The following is a 25864-nucleotide window of genomic DNA, read 5'->3' on the forward strand; positions in this document are numbered from 1 at the left end:
AAGGAAAAAAAGATTATCTTAAAATCTTCCAAGAAGTCATCATTATTAATAAACTTGCAGTTATTCACTTGGAGATATTTGAACAGAAGTTTTTATACATCACATAAATTATCTAAGATGTATGCAAGTGAAGATCTATGTTGGAGATGTCAGACTACAATAAGAGCAGACTAGCAACACATTTTTTATGAAGTGTCTTACTTTGTATTGGAATAATATTAATTATTTTTTTCAGACTGTTTTTAATGATAATGATCAATTATCAAAATCTATGATTTTATTCAACTCTCCTGTTTCAGATTGTGTGCCAAAAAAAGATTTTCAAATCTTATGGACTTTAATGGCAGCAGCTTGCAAAATCATCACCATTCACTGGAAAAGTGAGACTCCTCCTACATTTAATGAATTTAAAAATTTAGTTAGAACAGTTGGACAAATGGAAATATCTACTCTGAAGAACAGAACTACCAGACTTACAACTTTATACAACTCTTGGATGAAAATACTAGAAATAATTGAGAAAATGGATAAAGATATATGAACTTATATATGATTCTTCAGGTTACACCTTAAACTTAATTATGGCTTTCTTCTTAACAGACACCAATGTATATAGTTATACAATGTTTTTAAAGTTTATAGGTTTTACAATTGTATATATATCATTTTCATTTTTTGATTTCATGTAATATTTGACAAATTATCAATAAAAAAAAAGAGAAAAAAAGATTATTATAAGTAAAAAAGAGATTTATATTAAAAATTATGAGGGAATTAGTGAACTATTGTATAAACATAAATACTTTTTACAAGGGAGAAAAGAAGTTTCCGTTTATTTAAAAATATATATTCTACTACTTCTTCTTTTGGCTTTTTCCCGGTTAGGGGTTGCCACAGCGGATCACCTGTCCGCTCATGATTGGCAGTATTCTACTACTGTACTAAAATAAGTCAAGTTTTTTCTTTCCAAAAAGTGGTTTTCCTTCCCTGCAATCCAAGATAAACACTTCACATACAGAAGAAACATAGTTTAATCATTATATTTGCCTTTCTTTCTTGCATCTCTCATCTGTTACATCACAACAGCTACAAAGAGTGGCACAGTAATTAAGTTAGGCCACTTATCCCAACAACAGAGCCATTTAGAAAACAATGACATTTAAATGTGCCTTATCAGTTACAGATTGCCAACATTACACCTCAGATAAATAGTGTAGCCTGGAGTATGACAAAGTCAGGGCTTTCAAGCTTATTTTTTTAAATGCAAACATCTTTCCCTGTAATAAAACTCAGTGCCACAAAGAAAGAAAGCAAATATATTAACCTAACTTCAGAATATATTAACCTAATTTCAAAATACTGAATTTTAAGCCATAGACATGCATGCTTACAACAACAACAACAAACTCTTTCTAAAATTAAAAAAATATTTACTTACCCTTTTAACAGAAACCGGACAATATAAAACCAAAATAGGTGGGGGAGGGCTTAGCTCCCTATGCTCCCCATACTATATATTCTACCTCCAGGATCGTACTACAGTGGGAAAAAGGGTATATACCTTTTACTGGTTTACTATCACAATGCCGACGTGCATTTGCATGGCTATGAAGTATTCGAACAACAGATGTTCGAATACTTCATATTTCAGTAGGTGATGTGAGCGAACGTTACCATTGCGAATGGACTGTGCAGTCGCAATTCTAACGTACGCTCATGTGAGGGGATCGCAGTACAGTGCTGTTAGGGAAATACATCCCTTTCCTCACTGTAGTGCGATCTCGGAGTTGGAATATTAAGTTGGGGGGGTGTGCTGTGTGTTTAGGCTAGTTAGGTAGGTAGTTACGGGACGGGTGGGAGTGCTGTGTACTGCCGAAAATGTCGCTCACAGCTGTTTTCGACATTAGGAAAATTCGGAAATGTTCATTTCCGATGTATAAATTCGAAAATGCAGACACGTTTTGTTCTGATTTTCGAATTTATGATAGTAAACCCCTTTTACTTACCTTATAGTACTGTACACAATGCTACTACTGCCAGGAGCACATGAAACATCCGCAGTTTTACTTTAGATACTCCCCACAAAAATGTAGAGAGACATACCCACATTTAGAAACACAACAAAACTACTTTCTATGCTACTATTGGTATTCTAACAGTTGGCACTTTAAGTTACAGTATTTTTTTATCACAAACAAGTCACAGGTGAAGGGAAACACACATCATGTCTATGGCTTAAAATTCAGTATTTTGAAATTCAGCATTGTAAGCTTTCAGTATAATGAGACACAGTTAAATGAGTTTTCAGTATTTTAAAAATTAGGTATTATAGTCTCAGTCAAATGAAATTCAGTATTTTGAGTTTTCAGTCATGTGAAGTAGATGAGTTTTCAGTCATATATATATATCTCTCTACATATATATATATATATATATATATATATATATATACACACACACACTGGTGATGGGTGAATTTCATCACAAGAACTCCAGTCACTCCTGGACTATTTAAAGCACACATGGGTCCAACAATTACAAAAGTATCGTTGGGGTAGGAAGTGCAGAGGGACTATCTGCACCTGTCCAGTCCTGCACCAAAGTACATCTTAGCTTTACTAAGTGGTTAACCAGTTTGAAGGACAGCAATTGACAGCCACTGGGAGAAAACAGCAGTGGCCCCAGATCAGACATGATAAGACAGGATCTAGACTGTTCAGACTTACCCATTTAAGTTTGAGGAAAGACTTTCATAGGTCTTTTTCTGTCCATGTCTCACCAATAATTAGTTTTAGCTGCAGACCTGCATCCTACCAATTTGTACTTTTAGTGGGAAACAGAGCCAGACAAATGTAAACTTGTCGGGTGTGTGTGTGTTTGTGTGTGTCTCCAGAAGTTTGGAAGGGGAGAATATGAGTACTTACTTTATCAAGGTTGTAGAGTCTTGGAATTGTTATATTTAAGTCAAGAGATATTGAGGTACTTTAAAGGATGTTTCATTCTTTTGGATTATATCCTAAATCTATACATCATTTAAATATTGCAGTTTTCACAATGCTAGGATCATTAGACTGGTTTTTCATTAATTCAGTTTTGCAGATCGTAAGGACATACTACATTTTCTGTCAGAAATATTACACTTGTACCTGTAGATTATTACATGGGTTGACACATTCTGGAAACCTGAAGGCATCAATATGTAGAGAATGCCTCTTCCTGTTATAAATATGTGCTGTAATGCAATGCTTAAAGTATGTAAAACAGCATCTAATCTAAAGGTGTTACACTATGACCATTTTACAGCATATCTACACCAGTATTGAATGATGTGGCTGAGCTTCTCTACGGTCTCCTTTAGTTATAGCAGTAAGAATCTATGAACCTATATAACTAATACTGTGGACAGTTTTCAGTCCTGTGTCTCTGATTACATTGTTTTAAGTATTGAATCTAATATTATGGTTGACTATTGATCCCAGACATTCACAGAAACAAGTACTTGAAAAAAAAACATTTTTGTGCAAACATGACAAACTTTCAAAAAGCACTGCATATATCTGCTACATTATATAAAGTAGTTCTCAAAGTGTCATCATAGTTTCACAATGTGACATTATTAGTTTCATGAAATAAATATAGGAATACAAAAAAACAGAATATGCCACAGAGCCTGTGTCTTTAACATAAACCGTAATCACTAGAGGAAGAAAGGAACAGTAAAACCTTAATTACTGGAGCACAGGTGACAGAATAAACACTTCTGAGAACCTTCACCAAATGTACTATCTTCCTGTACATTTGAAGCTCTCAGTTTCTTATTTTTATATTATTTATTTTATTTTATTTGTTCAGAACTATAACATGTAATTGTGTAGTTTTATAATGTACTGGACACAGTGTGTGTGGGGGTGTGCTCTGTAAACTAGATTTGGATACATACCAAGCAAGTCGAGGGAGCTCTGATGATTGGAGACAACTACATAAGGTTCCTTGATCCAGAAGTTCTCCCAGCCCTTCACTTCAATCTTTATCCCATAGAGGTATTTTATGTGCAGCAGCATGAATCGCAGTACTCTGTAAGAACAAAAAGACCAACATGAGATCAAACAACAGCCAAGCACCTCAGGATAGCACAGAAGATATCTACCCTGAAATAACAGAGAAAGCTGAGGAGAAGCAGGACACATTTCATATATTTTAGATGAGAGGGGGTAATGGACAAACATCCATCAGTTTACTCTTTTATACAGCATGGCAAAAGGAAATATAACTACTTCACAGATATGTTCTTTGTTCTTAGGAACAGGTGAGAACTAAATGGAAAATCGTAAAGACTGAAAATACACATGAAGCTCTGACTCTTACATGTGACTGCAGGGACACCCCGAAAAGTACTGTCCATTTCTATTCAGGATAAGGTCAGGTATCTCTGTCTTGACATTATCCCCTTCATGAATACAAATGGCAACACTTCAACAGGTACTCAAGGCCTGAAGGGCAGCTATACATACAATACAAATATTATATGCATGCAAATACTTCAGGCATGGCCAGTATTGCCCTTCTAACCTGCCAATACACCAAAACTGTTAATACCATAGTATGTGTACACGTTGCTCTTAAAAATATCTAAATAGTGCTTGTTTTAATGTTATTTAGTAGTCTATTACATACATCAGCTACTCTCACAGAGAACAAATTAGTACATTTCTCATACCTATATAATTTTCTACATGGGTTGTCCAATGATTCTCTACTCCTTTTTGATTACCCCAAACATTCCCAGAGGTAGTTGTTTATAAATGCCCTATATATCTGAATACAGTTTCCTCTTAGATATCAGTAAGAGATACTGTACAAGTTCAGATATTTTATTCTTTCATAATAACTTAAATTTGCACATCCATGAATGCCTTTTGTATACTGCTGCTGTACTCTTTCCAATTTACTCATGCTTGTTTTCTTATAAAGTTTCCATTTTGTTATTCCATACTCATGTTTGGGCCTAATGTAATTAATACATAAATATTTCACAATTTCTGATTTCCTAAACTTAATACATTTTTTATACACTATAGTTGTATAACTATCATTAACCGATTGATTGATGAGATTAGAAAAACTCAAAGCTGTAGCTGCCCATATACCCAGGTCCTTAAATGAATCTACAGTTTCAATCACTGTGTGCTACATTAAATATTCACATTTCAATTTATGTTTCCTATGATTACCAGTGTTAAGTACCTGGGAGGTATGGCTGAGGAGAATAGAAATCTGAAAGCTAGAATCAGACGTGCTGTAGCCAGTTCCACTTCTAACCATCGAAATTTCAAAACATCGAAGTTCAGATCATCGAGACCAGAACATCGAATTCTGAAACGTCGAAGGTTACAAGTGTAACCAAAAAAAAAAGAAATAATACATTTTAACAATTGTATGCACCCCCCCACTTTAATATTCCAACTCCGAGACCGCACTACAGTGGAGTAAAGGGAAATCTCCCATTTAGCGCTATATGCAGAAGTGCTAAACAGATTTTCCGTACCATATCTGTAGTGCCATCACACAGATGGCACATAGACACACACAGTATGCAGGGCACCTTGGTGCCCTGCAAAAACACAAACATTCTCCCACTTACACTTACTATTTTCTTCCCCTTCAAACCTTCGACATTTTCAAACTCGATGTTCCGGTCTTGATGATCTGAACTTCGATGTTTTAAACGTTCGATGGTTTGAAGGGGAACCGCTGTAGCCACCTGCCACAAAGTGTCTGGGGTAATATGTGACAGATGAATGCCCAAGAAGTTAAGGTGTACAAAACAGTGGTGTGATCAGTGCTTCTGAATGGCAGAGATATCTGGGCAGTGAAGGCACAGCAACTGAGGAAGCCTGAGGTGATGGAGATGAAATCCGTGAGGCAGGTGGTAGGATGCACATTGTGGAACAGATGAAGAAATGACACAGTTACCTGGTTTGGTCAATTGTTCAGGAAAGCAGAAGACAATCGGACAATAAAGCAGGTTTGGAAGATGCAGGAAGAAGGCAAGAACAGATTAGGATGAGGATGATGATGATGGTGAAAGAAGAAGAGTGGATCAAGTGGGAGAGTTAGCAACAGTTAGCACAACTCCCAGCCCTATGTAAAAAGGAGAAGGGGGGGTAATGTTGATGATGAACATAAAGTATACTGAGCAATAAAGTCTACCAACACTAGCCCTTTTGCCTCGCTGGATGGTATTAAATCTGAAATTTTTGAAATTGGTGACTATCAAGCATGGCCTATTCTCAATCTATTTAATTCTTCTGTTTTAGAAAAAAGCTTTCCAAGAGGAAGAAATAGACTATATTGGCTTCCTATGCCTGAAAATGAAGACGAGCCCATTACTAAATCTCGGGCTAATTGCTATTCTTAAAATATTACCAAATAATACATCAGATTTTTTCTTCATCTACTAAGGTAGGAGCTTTCCAGCATAGATTTCAAATGTTACATTCTATACATAATGCCAATACTACCCTACTAGAATGGATTTATCAAACGTGCAACAAACTTGAAGCAGGCAGTAGCAATATTCACTGCTTATTTAAATTACGACAGGGAAGAATGCTCTTATACTGGTGTTAACCATAGTTTCTTATAATACAGTGCTGTACAAAAACTGGTTTTACTTTTTTCTTGTTTATAAGATTTTTAACATAGTTAACTTAAAGAATTTTATTTAGTGACAACCAGAGAAAATCTCCCAAGGGGACTTGCATGTATACCATCTGCACATCTAAGTATGCATAAAAATCCTAGATATTGTGTGCTTTATTTAGAAAATTGTTCCAAAAACAGTTCTTTTTTCACAAAGAGCAAAATGAATAACTCAACAATGGTATCCATTTCAATTTATTGAAATTAGTGGCTTTTTTACACTGATGATGTCAATCTATCTAATGAAATAGAAATACTAATGAATGTCTAAAGCATGATGGTTAGACTATTTTTTCTGTACGTATCACATTTTATGTCAAAAGTGCCCAAGTGAAAACATGCCTTTAAGCTGAATCGCTCTATTGTAATGCATGAAAGGGTAGTAATGCATAATCCTGACTGTTTGCTTAAATACAACGGACGGTGTAGTTTGTCTTTTAATATGTGCAAACATGCAAAAGTGCCTCTTAGAGAGTTATCAGAATTATCATGTAATAATCAGAAAATGATTAAACCTTCAGATAAAGAAGGTAATAAAGTTATCGCGGACTGGAAAACAGTGCTACAACATGTAGGAAACATCTTAATACTACAACGGATCACACAAAATAAGAACTAAAGCCATGACAACAGCACTAATGCAAAGATGCAAAGTTAAAGAACTGATGCAGATGTGTGTTACAGTGTGAATGCTGTATAATGTCCATGTTAAACATCTGTCTAAATATTCCTCTTTTCAAGTTCATACTGAAAATTCACAAAACTGAAACAGCCATCAGGTCCAGATAATTTATACAACCTCTATTTTCTTCAGACATGCACAACAGACACTGATCTGAGAAGAATTACTACTGAGGAACCACTGACATCCAGAGTCTGTATACTTCAGTTAGTTCTGCTGATGACAATGTTGCAGTAAAGCAGCATTCGCTGGGGTGAACATTTACAACTTTCTGCTGAATGCATTGCACTTCATACTCACAAGCTTGTGGTATTTTGGATAGGAGTAGGACTTCAAGCCAAACCCAGCTGTGAGGAAATGTAAAAATGCACCGGTGACTGACATATAAACATGTCACAGAATGGGAAATTTTCCTTCCCATAAGTTATTGTGATTGCAGAAAGGTATGTCTTTGGGTGCTGCAAATGTTTCAAGTCATGTTAACCTCTGCATGCATTTTTTTTCTAGGTGCATTTTGTATCCATGTCTGCCAACCATCAAACCTGCCCTGGTTCGATTCTTCCTGTTCATTCCTCTGAAGTGGAGAAATCACCCAGTAAAGTAACAGGGCAACAGCCACCAGGAGAGACTATCATGCATGCAGTCATGTGAGTTGCTTGTGCCCTCACCAGTTTCCCACTAATAAGGGCATTTGTAAGACTTGAAACAATCCTTAGGCAGTATGCCTCGTGCATTCTTAGAGAAACATATGTACATAGATAACACTAAAAATCTAACTGATCTAGGTCCCCACTTCAGGGACAGTGGCTGGAGTAGTCACCTGATATATATCTGTGTATTAATTAACTGTCTATATCCATCACACACATATGAATAATAAAATGTTTGGGGGGATCTTAATACTGCACAGGTAATTGTTATTACTTGGCTAGTACACTCTTAGGTTATGCAGGGTCAAGCAGGAGTTACAGACTACAAGTGTTGAAAAACTGTCTGGTGTACTTGGTATCACATTTTGAATTTAATTTCTACTTTTTAGTCCAGCTAATTTATCTATTCAGTTTATTTTGTGTTACTTGTGTTTTTTTTTGTGGTTTTGGACTTGATCATGAGATTACCCTACCTCATATAATATGTTTACTGCATAAAGCTGAGGAAGACACTTACTGAAATTGTTCCAGTTTTAGTGTCCTATGTCTACAATAAAGGAATTAATTTTCTTCCAAAAATTGTTAATATTTTTACCCAGCAATGATGTCACCACCCAGAAGATACCTTGGGCTGTATAGTGGCCACTGAGCTTCATTAATAGATTCATGGGTAAGTATTAGGCCAGCTACCCTTGTTAGCCATTTTAACATAGCTACTTTCGCTTTTTATGCTCAAAATAACCCATCCCATTTGGTCTTAGATGACCCTATCCATCCCATGTTCAATAACTATACATTACCCTTAAGAAGAATAACTGGGATCATGCTACAGATAATTTGATAGCACCCATGCATGGGATAAAATATTTAGAAGCTGCATCTGTCCATTAGTAGTACAGGGGGACAGTCCTGGGGTAAATTTTCTGTTTCTCATCTATAGATCTTAGCTGCACTTGAAAATGGACAGGGATGAACTTAGCTTTATGTGATTAAGCTAAACAAATTTGTTTAATGATTGGTATCCTTGTACATAATGCAGTAATGTGTCTAAATGCTCATGAAAAAGCTGGTCTGTAGTACTTGTTCAACTGCAGATGCCGGTTTTAATGAAACTTGAACTTAAATGTTGGTTTAAAATAAAACTTGGAAGACAACCCATTTAATAAATATTGTTTTGAAAAGATCTTACTGCATCTTCGGCAAGGTCATGGATGACAATAGTCTTTGGACCAGTTCATTTACACAATTAACAAAGTATCTATCAATCTATTGATCCAGCCATCCAAAAAGCAATACAAACTGCTTTTACAGAAACTGAAATGGTCAGCAAATATTACCATGATACATTCATTTAGCATGCATGTCCACTGACAAAGATGTAGTGAGGCTGTCTTACACCCTTTGCTAACTTCTATATGGCATCCCCTCAGATCATAGTTGTGGATAAAAAATATATACCCTTATATCAAGCTGGGACCAAAAAAAATATTTATACAAAGTTAAGGGAAAAAAAGCTTCTCATTTTTTCATACATCCAGCCACACTTGAAGGACCAAAACTGTTGTTGTCAGAAGCTCCTTCCCTCCTTACTCCTTTGACAGGAAGTAGAATCACTGTGGTGGGCCATCTACATGGCCACCCTAAATGCTAACAAAGCCTATACTGATTAGACATGTGCTCCCCCCTGGAAATGCCACTGCTTCAGCAGCCAGAATCAGCATGTCCAAAATGCTGCATGTTTGCACTGTAGTCAATGGGGTAAAATATGTGAAAGGTAAGATCAGGCTTCTGCAAAGAGGTAGTGATGGGGAGAGTTTGAGTGTGTATATGCGAGTGAGCACCTGTAAGGGTAGATGTGAACTTGAATGTGAGTGAGTGAGTGTGTGAGTGAGTGAGTGTGTGTGTGTGTGTGTGTGTGTGTGTGTGTGTGTGTGTGTGTGTGTGTGTGTGTGTGTGTGTGTGTGTGTGTGTGTGTGTGTGTGTGTGTGTGTGTGTGTGTGTGTGTGTGTGTGTCTGAGAATGGTTGAGTGCGTCCATAAAAGTGATTGTGTGTGTGTGTGTGTGTGTGTGTGTGTGTGTGTGTGTGTGTGTGTGTGTGTGTGTGTGTGTGTGTGTGTGTGTGTGTGTGTGTGTGTGTGTGTGTGTGTCTGAGAATGGTTGAGTGTGTGCGTAAAAGTGATCAGGTGAAAGGTGTGTGTGTATGTACAAGTGTCTGAATGTGTGTGTTTCTGTGGGAGGTAGCTGCCATACCTCTCAACTTCCTAAGCTCGGGGGGAGTGTTAAGACACCAATGACACTTTTCAAATATTACTCTAAGTCATGTACAAAGTTACAGACTGCAGGTTTTGTATCATGAAGCATTTCTGGAATAATAATAAGTACAAAACTTTAATGTCTGGCACCACTAATTGACTGTAATGAACAGTGATTTATGAAGAACAAGTTGACAATACCAAGGACATTCTGTTAAACTCAGGGGCAAATGAAAGGTATGGAGATGTGTCTATGTAAGTAAGTGTGTGGTGGGTGTAAACAAAAGGGATACCTGTGCCCACAAAATGCATGGGCCACTAGTGGCAATTACCACAGGAAAGTGCTGATTACCACTACTGGTATCACCACACTATTCAGAGACATACATGTTAGCAGACAGCAGTTTCAGTGAGCTCAGGGAGCTGTCTATGAATCCCAGTATATCTCACGATATTTAAAGTATTTAGGTGAATGACCTTTTAAACAGTGGCCATCAATGATGATTATTTTTAGAGGGTACTTTCAAAGGATCCACGAAATGGAAGCACTTTCAGGATTGACTGTGCTGTTATATCACTCCCCTGCATGACATTACCAAAGCCAGAAATGACATCTAGTATCATCAGTCAGAACTGACTTGACTTTTAAGCCCGTGGATATTATTGTACATCCATATACAAGTACACCCTTCTACAGTATTCACCATTTAATCTATGGCAGAGATCTCCTCCTCCTCCCCGTCCTCCTCCTCCATATCTTTTACTTAACCTAGGCAATGCAGTTTGCAAGCAAAACACTCTCCTTCCTCTTCTAATGTAAACATGATTGTCTGTCTTTACCCTTGCACATGTACCAGCCCCTATATTCCACTGTCCATTTTAACATCTTTACCTAGCTTGTCTTTTACCAGCCTGATATCTCCTCATCTTAACAGCTGCCAGAAAAGGAGGAGAGGTTCCACATGAGGACTTAGCAGCACCTGTACAATGGGAAGATAACATCAACATCCATGGAATCCACTCCTCTAGTTACACAGCCTACAAAATGCTTACCTTCAGCACTGCTTTACATCTATGTGCGAGTATAAACCACGTTTACTTCTGTTCTGTATAATGTTACTTTTGTCTACAAATTTTATCGATTGATTTTGTTTGGTAACTGCATAACAATGCTGGTGCAAAGACCCTTTTCGGCTATGACTTGGGCCAAAGGCAGTAAAATCAGAGAGGAAAAAATTAAATATAAACACTTAAAAGTAACAATGTTTACAGATAACAAATAACACAAGGTACAACAGACATGGCTTATGGAAAGGACACATTACACTATTTAGTTTTCTGAATTAAATCTCAACTACCACCTGTTCACAAGCTCTGCAAACTGCGTGGTCTCATTGCAGACTGACCCCTCCATCTTTAACCACCATGTTAAACGTACTGTCAACAGCATGCAGACTGACCTTGGTGTCCAGGCCAAGTGTGATATCGAACATAGATGAGTCATACATGATGAGTTTGCATCAAAGCCAGCAGGACTCCGTTGCTTACTGGCTTTTATACTGACAGCCTGGAACAGAAACACCGCTCTCATACTGAGTTCCCCCAACCCATTTCCTTTAAGCTACGTTCTCAGACCCTTCAATTTCTTTATGACCCTCATGTGAGGTACAATGTTATCACATCTACAGTTCTCCTCTTTTTCATACCATTAGTAATCAAATCATAGAAAAGGATCAAATTAGACTGCCAAGACCTGTGATGCATTAAGTTATGCTGCCCCTATCTGCAACAGAATTAGCATTTAGAACTGCATAGGCCTGCACAACAGAATCTTTCACAGAAATCTCTCAGATTCACCCTTACGCAAACAACCTACCAGTACTAACCCCAAATCCTGTGGCACCTGTGTTCCTAGGGAGATATCTCTTCAGTTCACAAAGCAGTACTGTGAGTGTTTCCATTGCCTTTAGGGGAGGGACAGCTGCACTTCCAGACCTTATGTCTATCTCTACAGAGTGTCTGCAGTTTTTTCCTACTTCTTTGCTAGTCACTTTCTGAATTTCCCTCTCTCTACCAGCTTTGTATGTTCATGGTAACACTCCTGACTCTTTGCGGCTACATAATTAGGTAAGAATTTACTTCACAGTCTCTCTTAATCTATGGTGTTTTAACCTTTCCTGTTGACACCTTCTGGGTTCCCCAGCATATGGTGACCAATAATTTATTTTGTACATGTCTCTGACTTCTGGCATCCTCTTACTCTGAAGCCAACCTCATAGGCCCTATCCTAACCATACCTCTCAACTGTACAGATTTTCACAGAATGTCCAGATTTTTGCCCCATATTTTTGTCTGTTTTTCATAAAATTGTGGTTTTCTGACAAATTAATGGCAAATCATTAAAGATTAAAGTTAGAAAATAATGACAGACATTTGAGTTTCAGACTTCATACCCTTCAGAAAATCCATGATAATGCAAAGCCTGTTAGTCTGTCATTTTGGGCCTTTGTCCCACTTTTCTTTATAGCTTTGTCCAGATTTCTTGCTCTAACAAGTTGAGAGGTATGATCCTAACTCCTTGCCCTCCATTGCTCATCCATCTTCCTCTTTTTGGTAAGACAAGAGAGAACTGAAATTATTCACTAAATGATAGCCATTAAGTTTCAGTCTTCCTATTTTTCAGGAAACTGTTGATTTAGCATAGTGGTATGTTGTTCTGACTGTAGTGCATAGGGTTCCATGTTCAAGATTTGCCAGTGAAATGCATGGTGGTAACACAACATTTTATTCTAGCAACTTTACAAAATTATACAAGCAATGTTTAAAATGTGTCCCTGGTTTTTGACCCCCTCCCCCCCAAAAAATGAAATTGAAAATAAGTGCTAGGCGCTGTGCAAGATGCCTATGGCTTACACTACTGTCATTCTATTTATAGTGTGGGTGATGAAGTAGACTTTTATGATGGAAACGTTGTGAATTGGGCAGTTTTATCATTATTGGTTCATGTGTTTTGTTTCATTGCCTACAGTACAGACTACTGATAAAACGTTCAAAGAATGAATTTAAAATGCGCTCTGTCTAACAAGTGTGTTGTGGTATACAAGGAAAATAATTTAATAAAGTCAGGAAGGTGTATCAAAGAAAAGAACACATGTATATATCTTGTTTTGTGTGTAAGGGGCCAATGATTTGAAAACAGCCCAAATGTAATCTTTATCCACCACTGGCCAGATGCATTTTCTTTGGATGTGGTGTGGGTTTCAATGCTGTTTCAATGAATGTGAGTTTCAAGGGCACAGAAGTTTTAATGTCAAGCTTATTTTCATTGTGAGACAGTACTGCTGTGTTTACCAGATGATGTCTATTAGTGTTTCTGCATTGTTGTGCTTTAAATGTAAAAATAAAATCCAAATAATCATTGTAGAAGTAAAGCAATATGCATACATTAGTGTTTATGGTAAATGTGTCGAAATAGCCAGGTAACTGGACATTGGAATGGCTGCAAGGGGACTCTGGTGCCATATTTTGGTTGGCTGTTCTTCAGTTTGCGTTTGAAAGTTGGTATCCCACAATTCCATTGGAGTGGATGGGGTTACATAATTATGTATACAAATTAGATTTTAATCAGTGTACAGATTTGTACCTATTTTTCATGGGCCTTGTCCAGATTTTTGATGTTTCCAGGTTGAGAGGTATGCCAGTCAGTAAAAACAAAATGAAAACTCCAGCAAAGCTAGAACTTCCACTGAGTGACCTCCCAAACCTCTTGTATCTGAGGCACATGGGATAATATGCAAATGCTCCTTATGAACATCAGGTGTTTCAGCTAACTGGCAATTCTGAATGTCCGTGACTTGTTTCGTCATTTTACTGGACAATTTCAGGCCAATAAAGTCAAACCCCACTAGCTGTGGATATGCATATTTCGGACCCTGTGTTTCTAATGCTTAGTCAAACACTCTGCTTGTGCTGTGCTGATGAGGTCATAACAAGGCCGAAATATGCATAAACACAGCTAGTGGGGTTTGGCTTTATTGGCCTGAAATTGTCCAGTAAAACGCAAAACAAGTCATGGACATTCAGAATTGCCAATTAGCTGAAACACCTAATTTTCATAAGGATCATTTGCATACATCCCATGTGCCTCTGATACAAGAGGTTTGGGAGGTCACTCAGTGGAAGTTCTAGCTTTGCTGGACTTTTCATTTTGTTTTTACTCATCTTTATACAACAGAAACTCTGTTGACAATAGAAACACTCACTATAACTGATGTATATGGTGATGCACTGTTTTTAATTCAGGTTAGAAAGAGGCTAGAATTTGATTTCTTTCCCAATCAGATGAAATGCCATTTCTTTCTACAATGACAGGTCCTTATATACACTCTAGCTGCAGTAATTGGGTAAACTTTACAGACACATATCTCCTTCTGTTAACACATATTCACATGTAATCTACAGCTGCAAAAATATGTGGACTGTTTTGTGGGCTGGCCAAAACATAATGAATCATTGCAATGAAACAGTTCTTATTTTGTAGGGAGAACCATAATAAATTCTCCAACAACTAAGCACCTCTTTGGAAAAACAGAAAGAAATCAAGTTAAGTGCTAAACTTGTGAACAATAATCCTTCTATAGAAAGTGCTGTGCCCAATGCATGTGCAGTCTATGCCTGGCTCCTCTGACAGCCAAAACTCATTTTCAAAGTCGGGACCCTGTTGTTAACTGGGGTTACAGGTGATATCTTTATGGACTTTGCTTTGCTTGAATATGACATGTTCAAAATACTGATGTGCTTTAACAGAAAATATAAGTTGATAAATACCGCCCCCTACTGCTTACAGTTCATACGGTCACAAACCACAAAAGCTGATCATATTAAAATCACAAAACAGTACTTGCATTTCCTTCCGCTATATATTTTTTTTCTTTGCGGACTGAAGAGGTATACTTGCCTGTGAATCTATTTATCATCAAAATTCAGGCTACAGAAAGTAACGACCCGCCCCCCACAAAGTAAGGGTAAAATAAAATAAAGTACACAAACTATAGGTACGGTTATTAAAATACATTGAAAGAAGGTAACAAAACACATGGCAAATTAAAAAAAAAACAGCTGTAAAGTTCTTAACAACAGGATCTGAATGCAGTTATCAAACTATGTTGTCAATCATAGCAAACTTGAGCAGGATGTGCTGTGAATGGATGGATGTTGGTTGTGCTGTACTCGACAACAGAATCATTATACCTTTGTGGGGAGAAAAAGAGTGGGAGTTTGAAACAAAGGATCTTGTAATACTGGTTTTAAATGTGTATTTGCGGTTTTTGGTTCTATAACTGGGTGAGGGAAACAACGTGCATGCTGCAGTTTGTAACAATTTACTGGAAGCATACCTACAGATTTCATGGTAGGAGTCAGGCTAGAGTAAAGGAGAAGGTGATGTAAGGGATTCATTCCCAATACAAGTGCTAACAAGGCAAAAAGGAATGCAGGCAAGACTTAGGAGAACTCTAAGGCCTTGTAAACAGAGCACTGTTTAACAGTGATGAGCACAAAGGCAAAACTAAAGATCGCACGACAAGCACTGACTGTACAAAGAAGGATTATGTCTGTGTGAAAAATAATCCACTGCACTGAAACAACATGCCCTATATGCAGTTGTGGATATCTCAACAGAAATTTAAAATATTGGTAGCAATCATGGACTGTTACTCTTTTTTCACTTGCTAGACCAGCTTCATGTGATCAAACACTGCAGGAGGGTGAAGCATACCTCCCAGATATTTGAATGTACCCACTTTTTTTTAAAAGGGAGTAACCAGATATTACCATGTGAAAAAGAGGCACAGTGGTCATACCACATGGCTACTCTGGGTTTGAACCCAAACAATCAGTGTTTTTGCTTGTGGTATTTAATGGTACTTTTCTTTTTTTTAACTCTTTATTTGGTTTAACAAGTCCACAAGATAAAGGATAACTATTTATAAAAGTCCATAACAAGAGTATTTACATATTCTTAACCATTAGTACTTTCCCAGTAAATCATAGGTTCATAGGTGTGTACTAGGCCAATGGCTGTGGAGCCTTTACAAGCCTAGCCCATAGAATATCCCTGGCATCATGCCACAGTTGGTTCCCGGTGCCTCTATCAAGTAGAGCCATTGGAGTGATCCCTGGGGTGAACTTTCTATTTCCCATCCACTCATCAAGATTTCTCTTGAAGAGGGTCAGTGAGGTGCTCTGCTTGACATGTATGGGAGATCTATTCCATAACATGGGCAGTCTCTGGGTTATGAACCTGTCCCTCCAGCATGTTCTGTTGATTGTGGTAATGAGGTTGAGGTCTCTGGAGCATGTGGTGTGGAGGGATTGGGATTTATTTAGATGTAGCATTTCTAACAGCTGGGTCAGACATGGCTTTGTAAGTCAAGCAGAGATCGCCTCTTAATAGATGATATGAGACAGAGAAAGGAAGGTGTTTTTTTGAGTCTATCCATGTAGGCCATGTGTTTAAGGCTTAGAATCCTCTTCATGAGGTACTTTTGTGGCCTTTCCAGCTGTTGCAGGTGTTTAGTGAGGTACATGCCAAGTGGGGCATTATACTCGATGATTGGTCTAATGAGGGAAGAGTAGAGAGACATGATGACTTCTTTCTTCCTGGATGCAAAACCCTTGGTAATGAGATGTGCCACATAGAAGGACTTTCTGACCACAGTGGCAATGTGGTGGTCGAAGGAAAGGTTGCTGTTCACCTGTGTCCCCAGATCTCTTATAATGCCTTCAGTGTTCAGTGGGCTACCATCAATGTGGTAATTAGTGGGAACTGAGTTTTTCCCAAAGGGAATGACGCTGCATTTTTTAGCATTAAGCTTAAGGCCATGGTTTCAACACCAGTCATTGGTCTCAGTGAGGCCTTTCTGTAGGATGTCTACATCACTTGGGGAGTTAATAATGGCTCCCAGCTTGCAATCATCGGTGAACTTGGTCAGCCAGAGTCCCTCCGTGTTGGCCTGGACTTCTGAGCAGTAAATGCCAAGAGGAGTGGACCCAGGACCGATCCCTGTGGGACTCCACTCGTGACTGGTCTGCAGTCTGACTTGGATTCTGCTACTTTCACACTGTGGGTTCTATCTGTGAGTCAGTTTGCAACCCACCTAGTGATATAGGTGTTGATGCCTAGCTTGGTGAGACTATCAATAATGCCTGAGTAGGAATGGTATCAAAGGCCTTGGCCAGATCAAGGTAGGCTGTATGAACTGCCTTGCCCTCATCCACAGCTCTGGTGACTGACTTAAAGACGTCAACCAGGTTGATCAGGCATGATCTACCCTTCACAAAACCAAACTGCGTGGGATCCAGTGTTTGGAGATTCCCTATATCCTTGTTAATTAGGTCCATGATGATGCGCTCCATAGCCTTACATATCAGACTCTTCAGGCTAATGGGACGATAATTCCCAGGGTCTGTAGTCACTCCCCCCCTTTATGGAGAGGGATGACTGTAGCAGTGTGCCATTCTATAGAGACAAAGCCTGAGGTGAGGCTGTGACTGAACAGGGTGCCAGTTCACTTTGTAGTTCATGTAGAACACAGCCAGCGATATTGTCGGGTCCCATGGAAGCTCTATTCTTGGCCTTGAACAATGCAGCTTTAACCTGTGCTGCAGTAATGCTGGGTGCCTGGCATTTTTCCGGTATTGTGATTGGTCTTTTGGGTGGGAAAGAGGGGTAAAGTTGGCACTGAATCTGTCGTGCAGTATCTTGGCATCTGTTGGCTTAGTATAGGAGGTACCATTGTGCAGTAACTCAGAGCAAATCTAGGTATTGCCGTGGAGATTCTTGACATAACTGTAGAAGGCTTTGTGGTTGTTTTTAGTGTCTGCTGCAATTCTGCCTTCATAGCTAGCTTTAGAGGTTTTGATGAGGGATATCAACTTTTTATTGAGGCTATTAAGCAAGTTTTTCCAGTATTGGGACTTCACCTTTTTCTGCAACAGTTTCTTCCTTCTGTTGTAGAGTTTGTTAATGGCAGGGGACCACCAGATTGGCTTCGATTTTTTGGAGGAAAGCGTCTTGGTTCTGTTGGGTATGGCTAGTTCCATGTATTTATGTACGTGTTCGTACAGTGCACTGGTGTATGATTCGGTGGTCATGCACTTATCTTCCATTTGCGTGGGTGCCGTGAAGTTAGCCACCTCTGTTTTTAGGAGCCCAAAGTCAGCTTTGGAGAAGTTTTTCATGGTGGTTACCTTTGGTGGTGTGGGTGAAATGTGGATTTCCATGGCAATTAGCTTGTGGTCGGATCTAACCAGAGAGGAATTGACTATTGGTGTTGAGCAACAGTTGCCCATGTTAGTAATAACCACGTCAAGGATGTTGCTTCCTCTAGTGGGAGTAAGAATGAGCTGGTCCAGTGCATTGGAATTAATGAATTCCAGGATGTGTTGGGCAAGTGTATTGGTGCAGGAGTACTTTTCCCAGTTGATGGAGGGGTAGTTGAAGTTATCCAGTATGAGAGTGTTGGGCTGAACCCTAATCGTTTCCAGGATGTTTAGAAATGTAGATTGAGAGTCTTGGGACATGGTTGGGGACCTATAGCAGGCTCCAACTTGAATCGCCATCTTACCCACTGTTAGTTGTACCTGAAGTATCTCTGATGCATTACACTGGGCTTCTAGTCTGGAGGTGTACATATCTGTTATGAATATGGAGACGCCACTGCCTTTGGAGCTTCGGTCCATGTTCTGGAGTCAAAAGGTGTGGAATGAGTTATAGCCTGGTAGTGCAGGGGTGCTTTCTGCTGCTTTAAACCAGGTCTCTGTTACAGCACAAATGTCAATGTTCTCCATTTTGAGGAGTGCTTCATGAGAGTGCATCTTGAGATTTAGACTTCTAGCATTGAGCAGCATGACCCTCCAACTGCATTTATTTATAGCTGTTTTGGTAATTTGGTCTTTGGGACACCACCTAAAAAAGGTGGCAAGAGCCTTAGCCAGTCTCCGGAAACCTAGGGGTAACAGATGCAGGCCATCTGTGGCAAAGCATCGAGGTCTGTCAATCATGTCATCCCAAGCAGACAGACACTGGACCCCCTTAGAATGACACCAGACATTTAGCCAATTGTTGAAGTCAATCATTTTTGCTTGCATTGCGGTATCATTCTGAGCAACTGTAGGGTGCTGCTCAGGGCTAGGGTCATATCTGCCTTGGCCAGATAATCCGAGAGTTCCTCCATGTCTCTTTTCATGTAGTCCAGGGAGGTTTGTCTCAGGTCATTCACACCCACATGGACAATGACAGAGTCATACTTGTGGAGTAAACTGAGGTGTGTGTGTTATGTATCGGATCCTGGCACCTAACAGACAGCTGACTGTTACCTTCTCCTTATTCAACCTAGTAAGTGGGACATCAGTGTGCCTCACTATCAAGTCACTTATGATTAGTGCATTGGGCAAGCTGTTTTGCCTTAGGAGCTTATGTTGAGGGGCACACTGTCTAGGTAAGCTATGTGTCTTGGTGATTTGTGCTGTGTTGTGGTGGTCAAGTGCATTTCTGATTTGGAGGTCTCTGCTCTTTGGGTAGATTTCTATTGAGAGCCTCCACAAAGGTGGGTGCGTGGTTTGTATTTTTATGGGAGAGCTGTGATGGTGGGTGTTCTGTAGGACTGTGTTTTCCATGTGGTGTGGTGCAGGTGTTGACCTTCTCCTCTTAGCCAGCTATTCCGGTCTTGACTGTAGAGTGCATGTCTTCCAGTTTGGATATATAAGTGTATCTCTCACAAGTCTGAGTGTTGGGAGGTAAGAGGAGAGAGTTGTCTGTGTACATGAGGCAGTTGCTACACTGCCTCAGAATGCCCAAGTTAACCAGGTTAATAGGAGAAAGCACATGGAACTGATCTTTAGACATGCCAGGAGGGATGGTCATTATTAATAAGTACTGGAGTGGTTTCTTTACAGGACGTTTAGTGCTGTTAGCACTTTTGTGTGCTACAATAATTGCTACAAGAAGTCAGATGAAGTGCTAGGTGAATAAGCTAGTTAAATGTAAGACAGACGAGAACTAGCAAGATCTAAGGGAAAAATTGATTACGCTAGCTTAGTGGCACTGCACAGCACGCAAACATGGGCTTTTAAAGCAGAAAGTTAAAAGGGCGCTAGAAACCACTCCTCTTGTGGTAGATAGGCTACCTAGCGCTTACCACTCCCACTGATAAGCTGAGAGGCTTCCCTCTAACACAGAAAGGTCTGGGGAACTCAGAAACTACAATACAGTCCTGAATACAGCAAATCTGTATCTGGACTACTCTAGTAACAGGAAAGGTGGGAAAACAAGCTAGAACTTTTTTTTTAATATAACAGTAGCAAACGAGCAAACTGATTTAAACAAATGAATCAATTAACCAATAAAAAAGCTCAAAACTGAGCCCTGTTCCAACAGTCTTCAATCAGACAAGTTTTAGCTGCACACTCCTGCCCCAAGGGTGCAGGGGAACCTTCTCCAAAAAAAAGATGACCTGGATTAGTGCTCAAGTTATACAAATAAAGCTAGATTCAGCAGGTCTGAATCTAGTCTATGCTACAGCAAACAAGGCACACCAATTTCAGAAAGAAACAGTTCAAATAAGCAGGGACAATAAGCCATTAACCAGAAATTCCCAGTTCAGAAGTGCAGAATCTACCCTCTCCTCCCACAAGAGTGGAGACCACAAACCTTGATGTAAAATAACTGGCCTGAAGCCCAAGTGCTTAAACCAGAACAAAGACAGTTTTAGAATAACACACACTAAGCCTTCAATCAGCAATTCCCAACTTAGAAGGATGTAAGCTACCTGTCCTGCCACAAGAGTGCAGACCACAAATCTTTTTAATGGAAAACAACTAGCCTGAAGCCCAAATGCTTAAACCAAAAGGCTTAGAATAACAGTTACAAATTAATCAGTCTACTAACATGCAGTAATAAATGCAGCAGAATAAATGCAATTGAGTACTGTTGAGAATAGGCAGCAAAAGCAAAATAAAGTAAACGGGCTTTTGCCAAGATATATACTGATGAGTTATGCTTAAAGTTTTCATTCTTATTGGGAAGGCTGCCAGCCCAGCTAGCTGGAATTTTGTAAATAATTCCATTTTATTGGTGAATAGTAAATGGTTTGTATGCTTGTCTTACAAATGTTAGAAAACTGTATGTTATGTACTGAGCTTCAAGAATGTAACCACAGTGTACCCTACTGGAAAAAAAGAGAAATGTATATGAACTATATAGGTTCATAGAGTAGTACTAGGCTAACTGCCCTTGTGGGCCATTTTAAGCCTAGCCAGTTACCCCATGCGATAATCAAACCCTGCACCTTGTGTTTGTAAGGTAAACACCTTAACCATTATGCTAACCTCCCAATCCCATATGCCTATGCAAATGTATGTTTTATTAGTAAGAAGCTGGAACATACAGAGTTAACTTGCAAAACTCTAAGAAAATAAGTTGAAATTGTTTACGACTGTGGTTATCTCTCAGTTTCAGCTAGGAGACAGGATGTTCACAGCTAGAGGATTGGAAACAGAAATAATTACAAGTTTCAAAGGTAAAAGTATTTAACTGTTTTACAACTTCCAGATCCAGGCAAAACTTCTAAGAGATAAGTATTTTTTACACACAGGTGTCAAATACTAATCATCCAGCTAACCCAGCAGTAATGTGTATTATTCATTTAAGAACTATCTCTCAGAGAAAGTCTGTGCATTTTGTATTTGTCTTTAGACCTAGAAACATTCTCTTATCAGCACTTCTCATCTATATTTGCCTGGCTCTGTAAGTAAGTCATTTAGAGCACAGTATAGATAGGAATACAGTAAAGAGTAGTTTAAATGTTTTCTGTATTTATGTGAGACTGTCCCGCAATGTTGTTTTCAAGCATTTCCTGTGATTCTGAACTCTGTTGTCACTCTGGTGAGTTATTGAGTATTGTCTTGTGCTTTTATTATTTATTATTAAATATATTTAAACATTTTAACTGTGGCTGGTTTGTTTAGAGATACTTAAGCTGTTAGAGTAGTTGCATATGTATTTGGTGACACTGTATAGGCCACTCTTAAATAGTCTTAAAAGTTTTGGTTTCACTTACCATTTGAATAATAGTGACATTACACATTAGAATTGGTCACCCTTTGGGAAGGGCCTTATAGTAGCTGATAAGTAGAGCTGGTTGGTGGCAGTGATTACTACCTTATAGTCTGGGCAGTAGTTTTGGCTTGACCACTCAGCTGAGATCTTAACCCTATAGCTGTGCCAGTGGGGAATCTTATTGGGGATCGGGAGAGAGATGGAGAAACCAGCCCCAGACTGACTGTGATCTCTGTGTGCTCTTAAGGGAAATTGTACTTTACTGTATGTGTACTTGTCATCCTCGCAATGTGCACGTCCCTCCCTGGTGCTAGTGGTGACGATTGAGGCTCCTTGATTACTGGGCCAGTGCAGGGGCATCACATATTAATTGTTTGGCAGTGGTGGGATAGCCACATCACATATTAATTGGTTGACAGTGGTGAGATAGCCACATCACATATTAATTGGCTTGTAGTGGTGTGGATATTGAATTCCTGTAGCTTTTGTACAGTGATCACTGAAGGTGTTTTTGTACTCTACATCAGCAACCCAGTGAACATTCAGAGTTCATATCACAATTCTTTTATTTCTTTTGTTAGCTTAGTTAGTCAGGGAGAACGGACAAGCATGTCAGCAGTGGAGTATGGCAAGCTGACAAGGAACCAGTTGAGTGAGATATGCCAGGCTAAACGACTGTTGCATGCAAACCTGACTAAGAGACATGATTGCAGCTTTAGTCACAGCTGCATCAGAGAATAGCAACCAGGAGGACAATCAGACTTGGCCGTGGAGATGTACAACACTCAGAAAATGGACAGCTCAGCCTTTTCACAGAGGACTTAAAAATCCATCTGGAGTTAAAGAGACTTGAGCTAGAAGCCAAGCGTTTGGAAAAACAGGCAGCAAAGAGACTGAGGAAAATGAGAAACTGCAACGCCTGGACACTGAGGAGAAAGAGAGGCAGAGGCAACATGAAAAGGAGATGCTGACTCTTCACCAGAGTCATGGAGGTAATGGGGAAGGAAGTAACTGAACCCCAGAAGCAACAAAGGTCAGTACATTTCTTCCACAATTTAAAGAGGGGGATAATTTTGATAGTTTCATTCATATGTTTGTGAGGCTATGTAAACAGTATGATGTTGACCAATGGCTCTGGGTAAGGTTCCTGATCCCCTTACTCCATGGTACAGCTGTAACTTTTATTTCCAAACTGCCTGATAATGACTGTTTAAATTATAATGTTGTAAAAAACTGTTTGCTAGAATGTTTTAATTAAACACCTGAAGCTTACAGAAAAAAGTTTTGTGAGCATAGACACAAGGTAGATGAAAGTGTGTATGTCAGGGTACCACTTTCAAGGGCTAGTAGACCATTTAGTGAGTGAACAAGCCCTTGGCACTTTGCCAGAGGACATGGCAATCTGGTTAGCTAACAGACAATGTCTTACTGTAGATAGTACCCCATCAGCCTAGAACCCACATCCCTCGGAGTCTTTTGTAAGTTTTTTATCTATTACTTCTAGCATGTCGAGGGATCAGTTGCTAGTGTCCTCTCCTGCTCAACTGGTGAACCTGGGAATATTGAGGCAATGTTACAATTGCCTCATGTACACAGACAATCCTCTCCTTCTCCCACAAAACACAAATACATGCGAGAGATGCAACTATACGGCCAAACTGGAGGCTGAGCTCTCTCAACACAGGACTGGCAAGACCAGACAGGAGGAGAAGGAAACCACACACTACATACCCAGTCACACATAGTACCATCACAACTTCATATCATACACATAATCACACAAAGACATACTCGAGGCTCTGATCAAAAATCTACCAAAACAGCAGAGGCCACCAAAGCAGACACCCAAACAACTACCACCTCAGGACCAAACACATGCAACACATAGACCACACAGTCAGAGTGTCAAACAGTCACAGCCCTTAAGGCCAAACACAATGCCAGACACACTCGTCATTGGTGACTCCATAGTCAGACACACTGATGTCCCGCTCACCAGACTGAGTAAGGAGAAGGTCACAGTAAGCTGCCTGTCGGGCGCTAGAATCCGCCACATAACGCAAGCACTCAGGTCTCTCAACAGCAGGCACAAGTCTGACTCAGTCATTGTCCACGCTGGTGTCAACGACCTGAGACGTACCTCCTTGGACTACATGAAAAGAGACGTTGAGGAGCTCTCTGATTATGTAGCCCAAGCAGGTATGACCCTGACCTTGAGCAGTATCCTACCTTCACCTAGAATGATGCCTCAATACAGGGAAAGGATGATCAGCTTTAATAATTGGCTTAAATTCTGGTGTCATTCAAAGGGGATCCAATGTCTGTCTGCCTGGGATGACATGCTGGACAAGCCATGCTGCTTCGCAAGGGACGGCTTGCACCTGTCACCCCTGGGCTTCCGGATATTGGCACAGGCTCTTGCCACCCCCATAGTGCCTTTTTTAGGCAAGGCTCAAATTCTAAACCTACCACCCTAGAACACAAAAAGGAAAAACTAAGGGTAATGCTGCTCAATGCCAGAAGTCTCAATCTCAAGATGCACTCGAGGCCCTTCTCAGTATGGAGAACATCGATGTCTGTGCTGTGACAGAAACCTGGTTCAAGGCTCCTGAGAGCACACCAGCACTATCAGGTTTCACCTCAAATCACGCGTTCCGGCCCCAAAATCCGGACAACACCAAGGAGGGGGTGTCCATATTCATAAAGGACACCCACACCTCAAGGTTGGTGGCAACGCACGATGCATCGGAGACCATCCAGGTGCAATTAACCATAGGCAAGACTGCTCTGCAATTTGTAGCATGTTACAGGCCACCCTCTCAAACCCAGGAACCTCACATGGACTTCCTGAAAACACTGGAGGGGATAAATGTATCTCCAAACACCATCATATTAGGTGACTTCAACTACCCTAATATAGACTGGGAACACTACTCAAGCCCAAACTATCTAGCCCAAAGGTTCCTGGAGTTCATAAACTCAAATGCCATGGAACAACTAGTCACCATCCCCACAAGAGGAGAAAACATACTCGATCTCATCATCACAAACATGGGATCAAAATGTTCAACACCGGAAGTATACCCCTCACTGGTGAAATCAGATCATAAACTAATCTCGCTGGAGGTCCTCATCCCGCCCCCACCTGAAATAAAAGAGACCACAGTGAAAAACTTCTCAAAAGCCGACTTCACACTATTAAAAACTAGTGTGGTCTCCTTTAAGGCTCCTGAGCCAGTGGTAAACATTACTCAAACTGCTGAATCACTTACAAATGCCTTCTACCAGCACCTACAGGACTGCATGGATCAGGCAATCCCAAACAAAACTAAGACTCTTTGTACCAAAAGCAAGCGTCCAGTCTGGTGGACTCCAGCCATAAACAAGCTCTACAACAAAAGGAGGAAGCTACTACGAGATAGAGCAAAATCCTTGAAAGGTAAGACACCTTTGATCATTA

General features: G+C 39.7%; 1 protein-coding gene across 1 annotated transcript in view; it reads right to left on the reverse strand.

Moving 5' to 3' along the window:
- Positions 1-25864, reverse strand: part of AGPAT1 (1-acylglycerol-3-phosphate O-acyltransferase 1) — a 621246-nt gene that overhangs the window by 313819 nt on the left and 281563 nt on the right. The window contains exon 3 of the mRNA XM_044083187.1: positions 3941-4074. Within this exon, the coding sequence (XP_043939122.1) occupies positions 3941-4074 (134 nt within the window). The remainder of the gene's footprint in view (positions 1-3940; positions 4075-25864) is intronic.

Source organism: Protopterus annectens, chromosome 9.part0, assembly GCF_019279795.1.
Source record: "Protopterus annectens isolate FY-2018-M chromosome 9.part0, PAN1.0, whole genome shotgun sequence".
Lineage (NCBI taxonomy): Eukaryota > Metazoa > Chordata > Ceratodontiformes > Protopteridae > Protopterus > Protopterus annectens.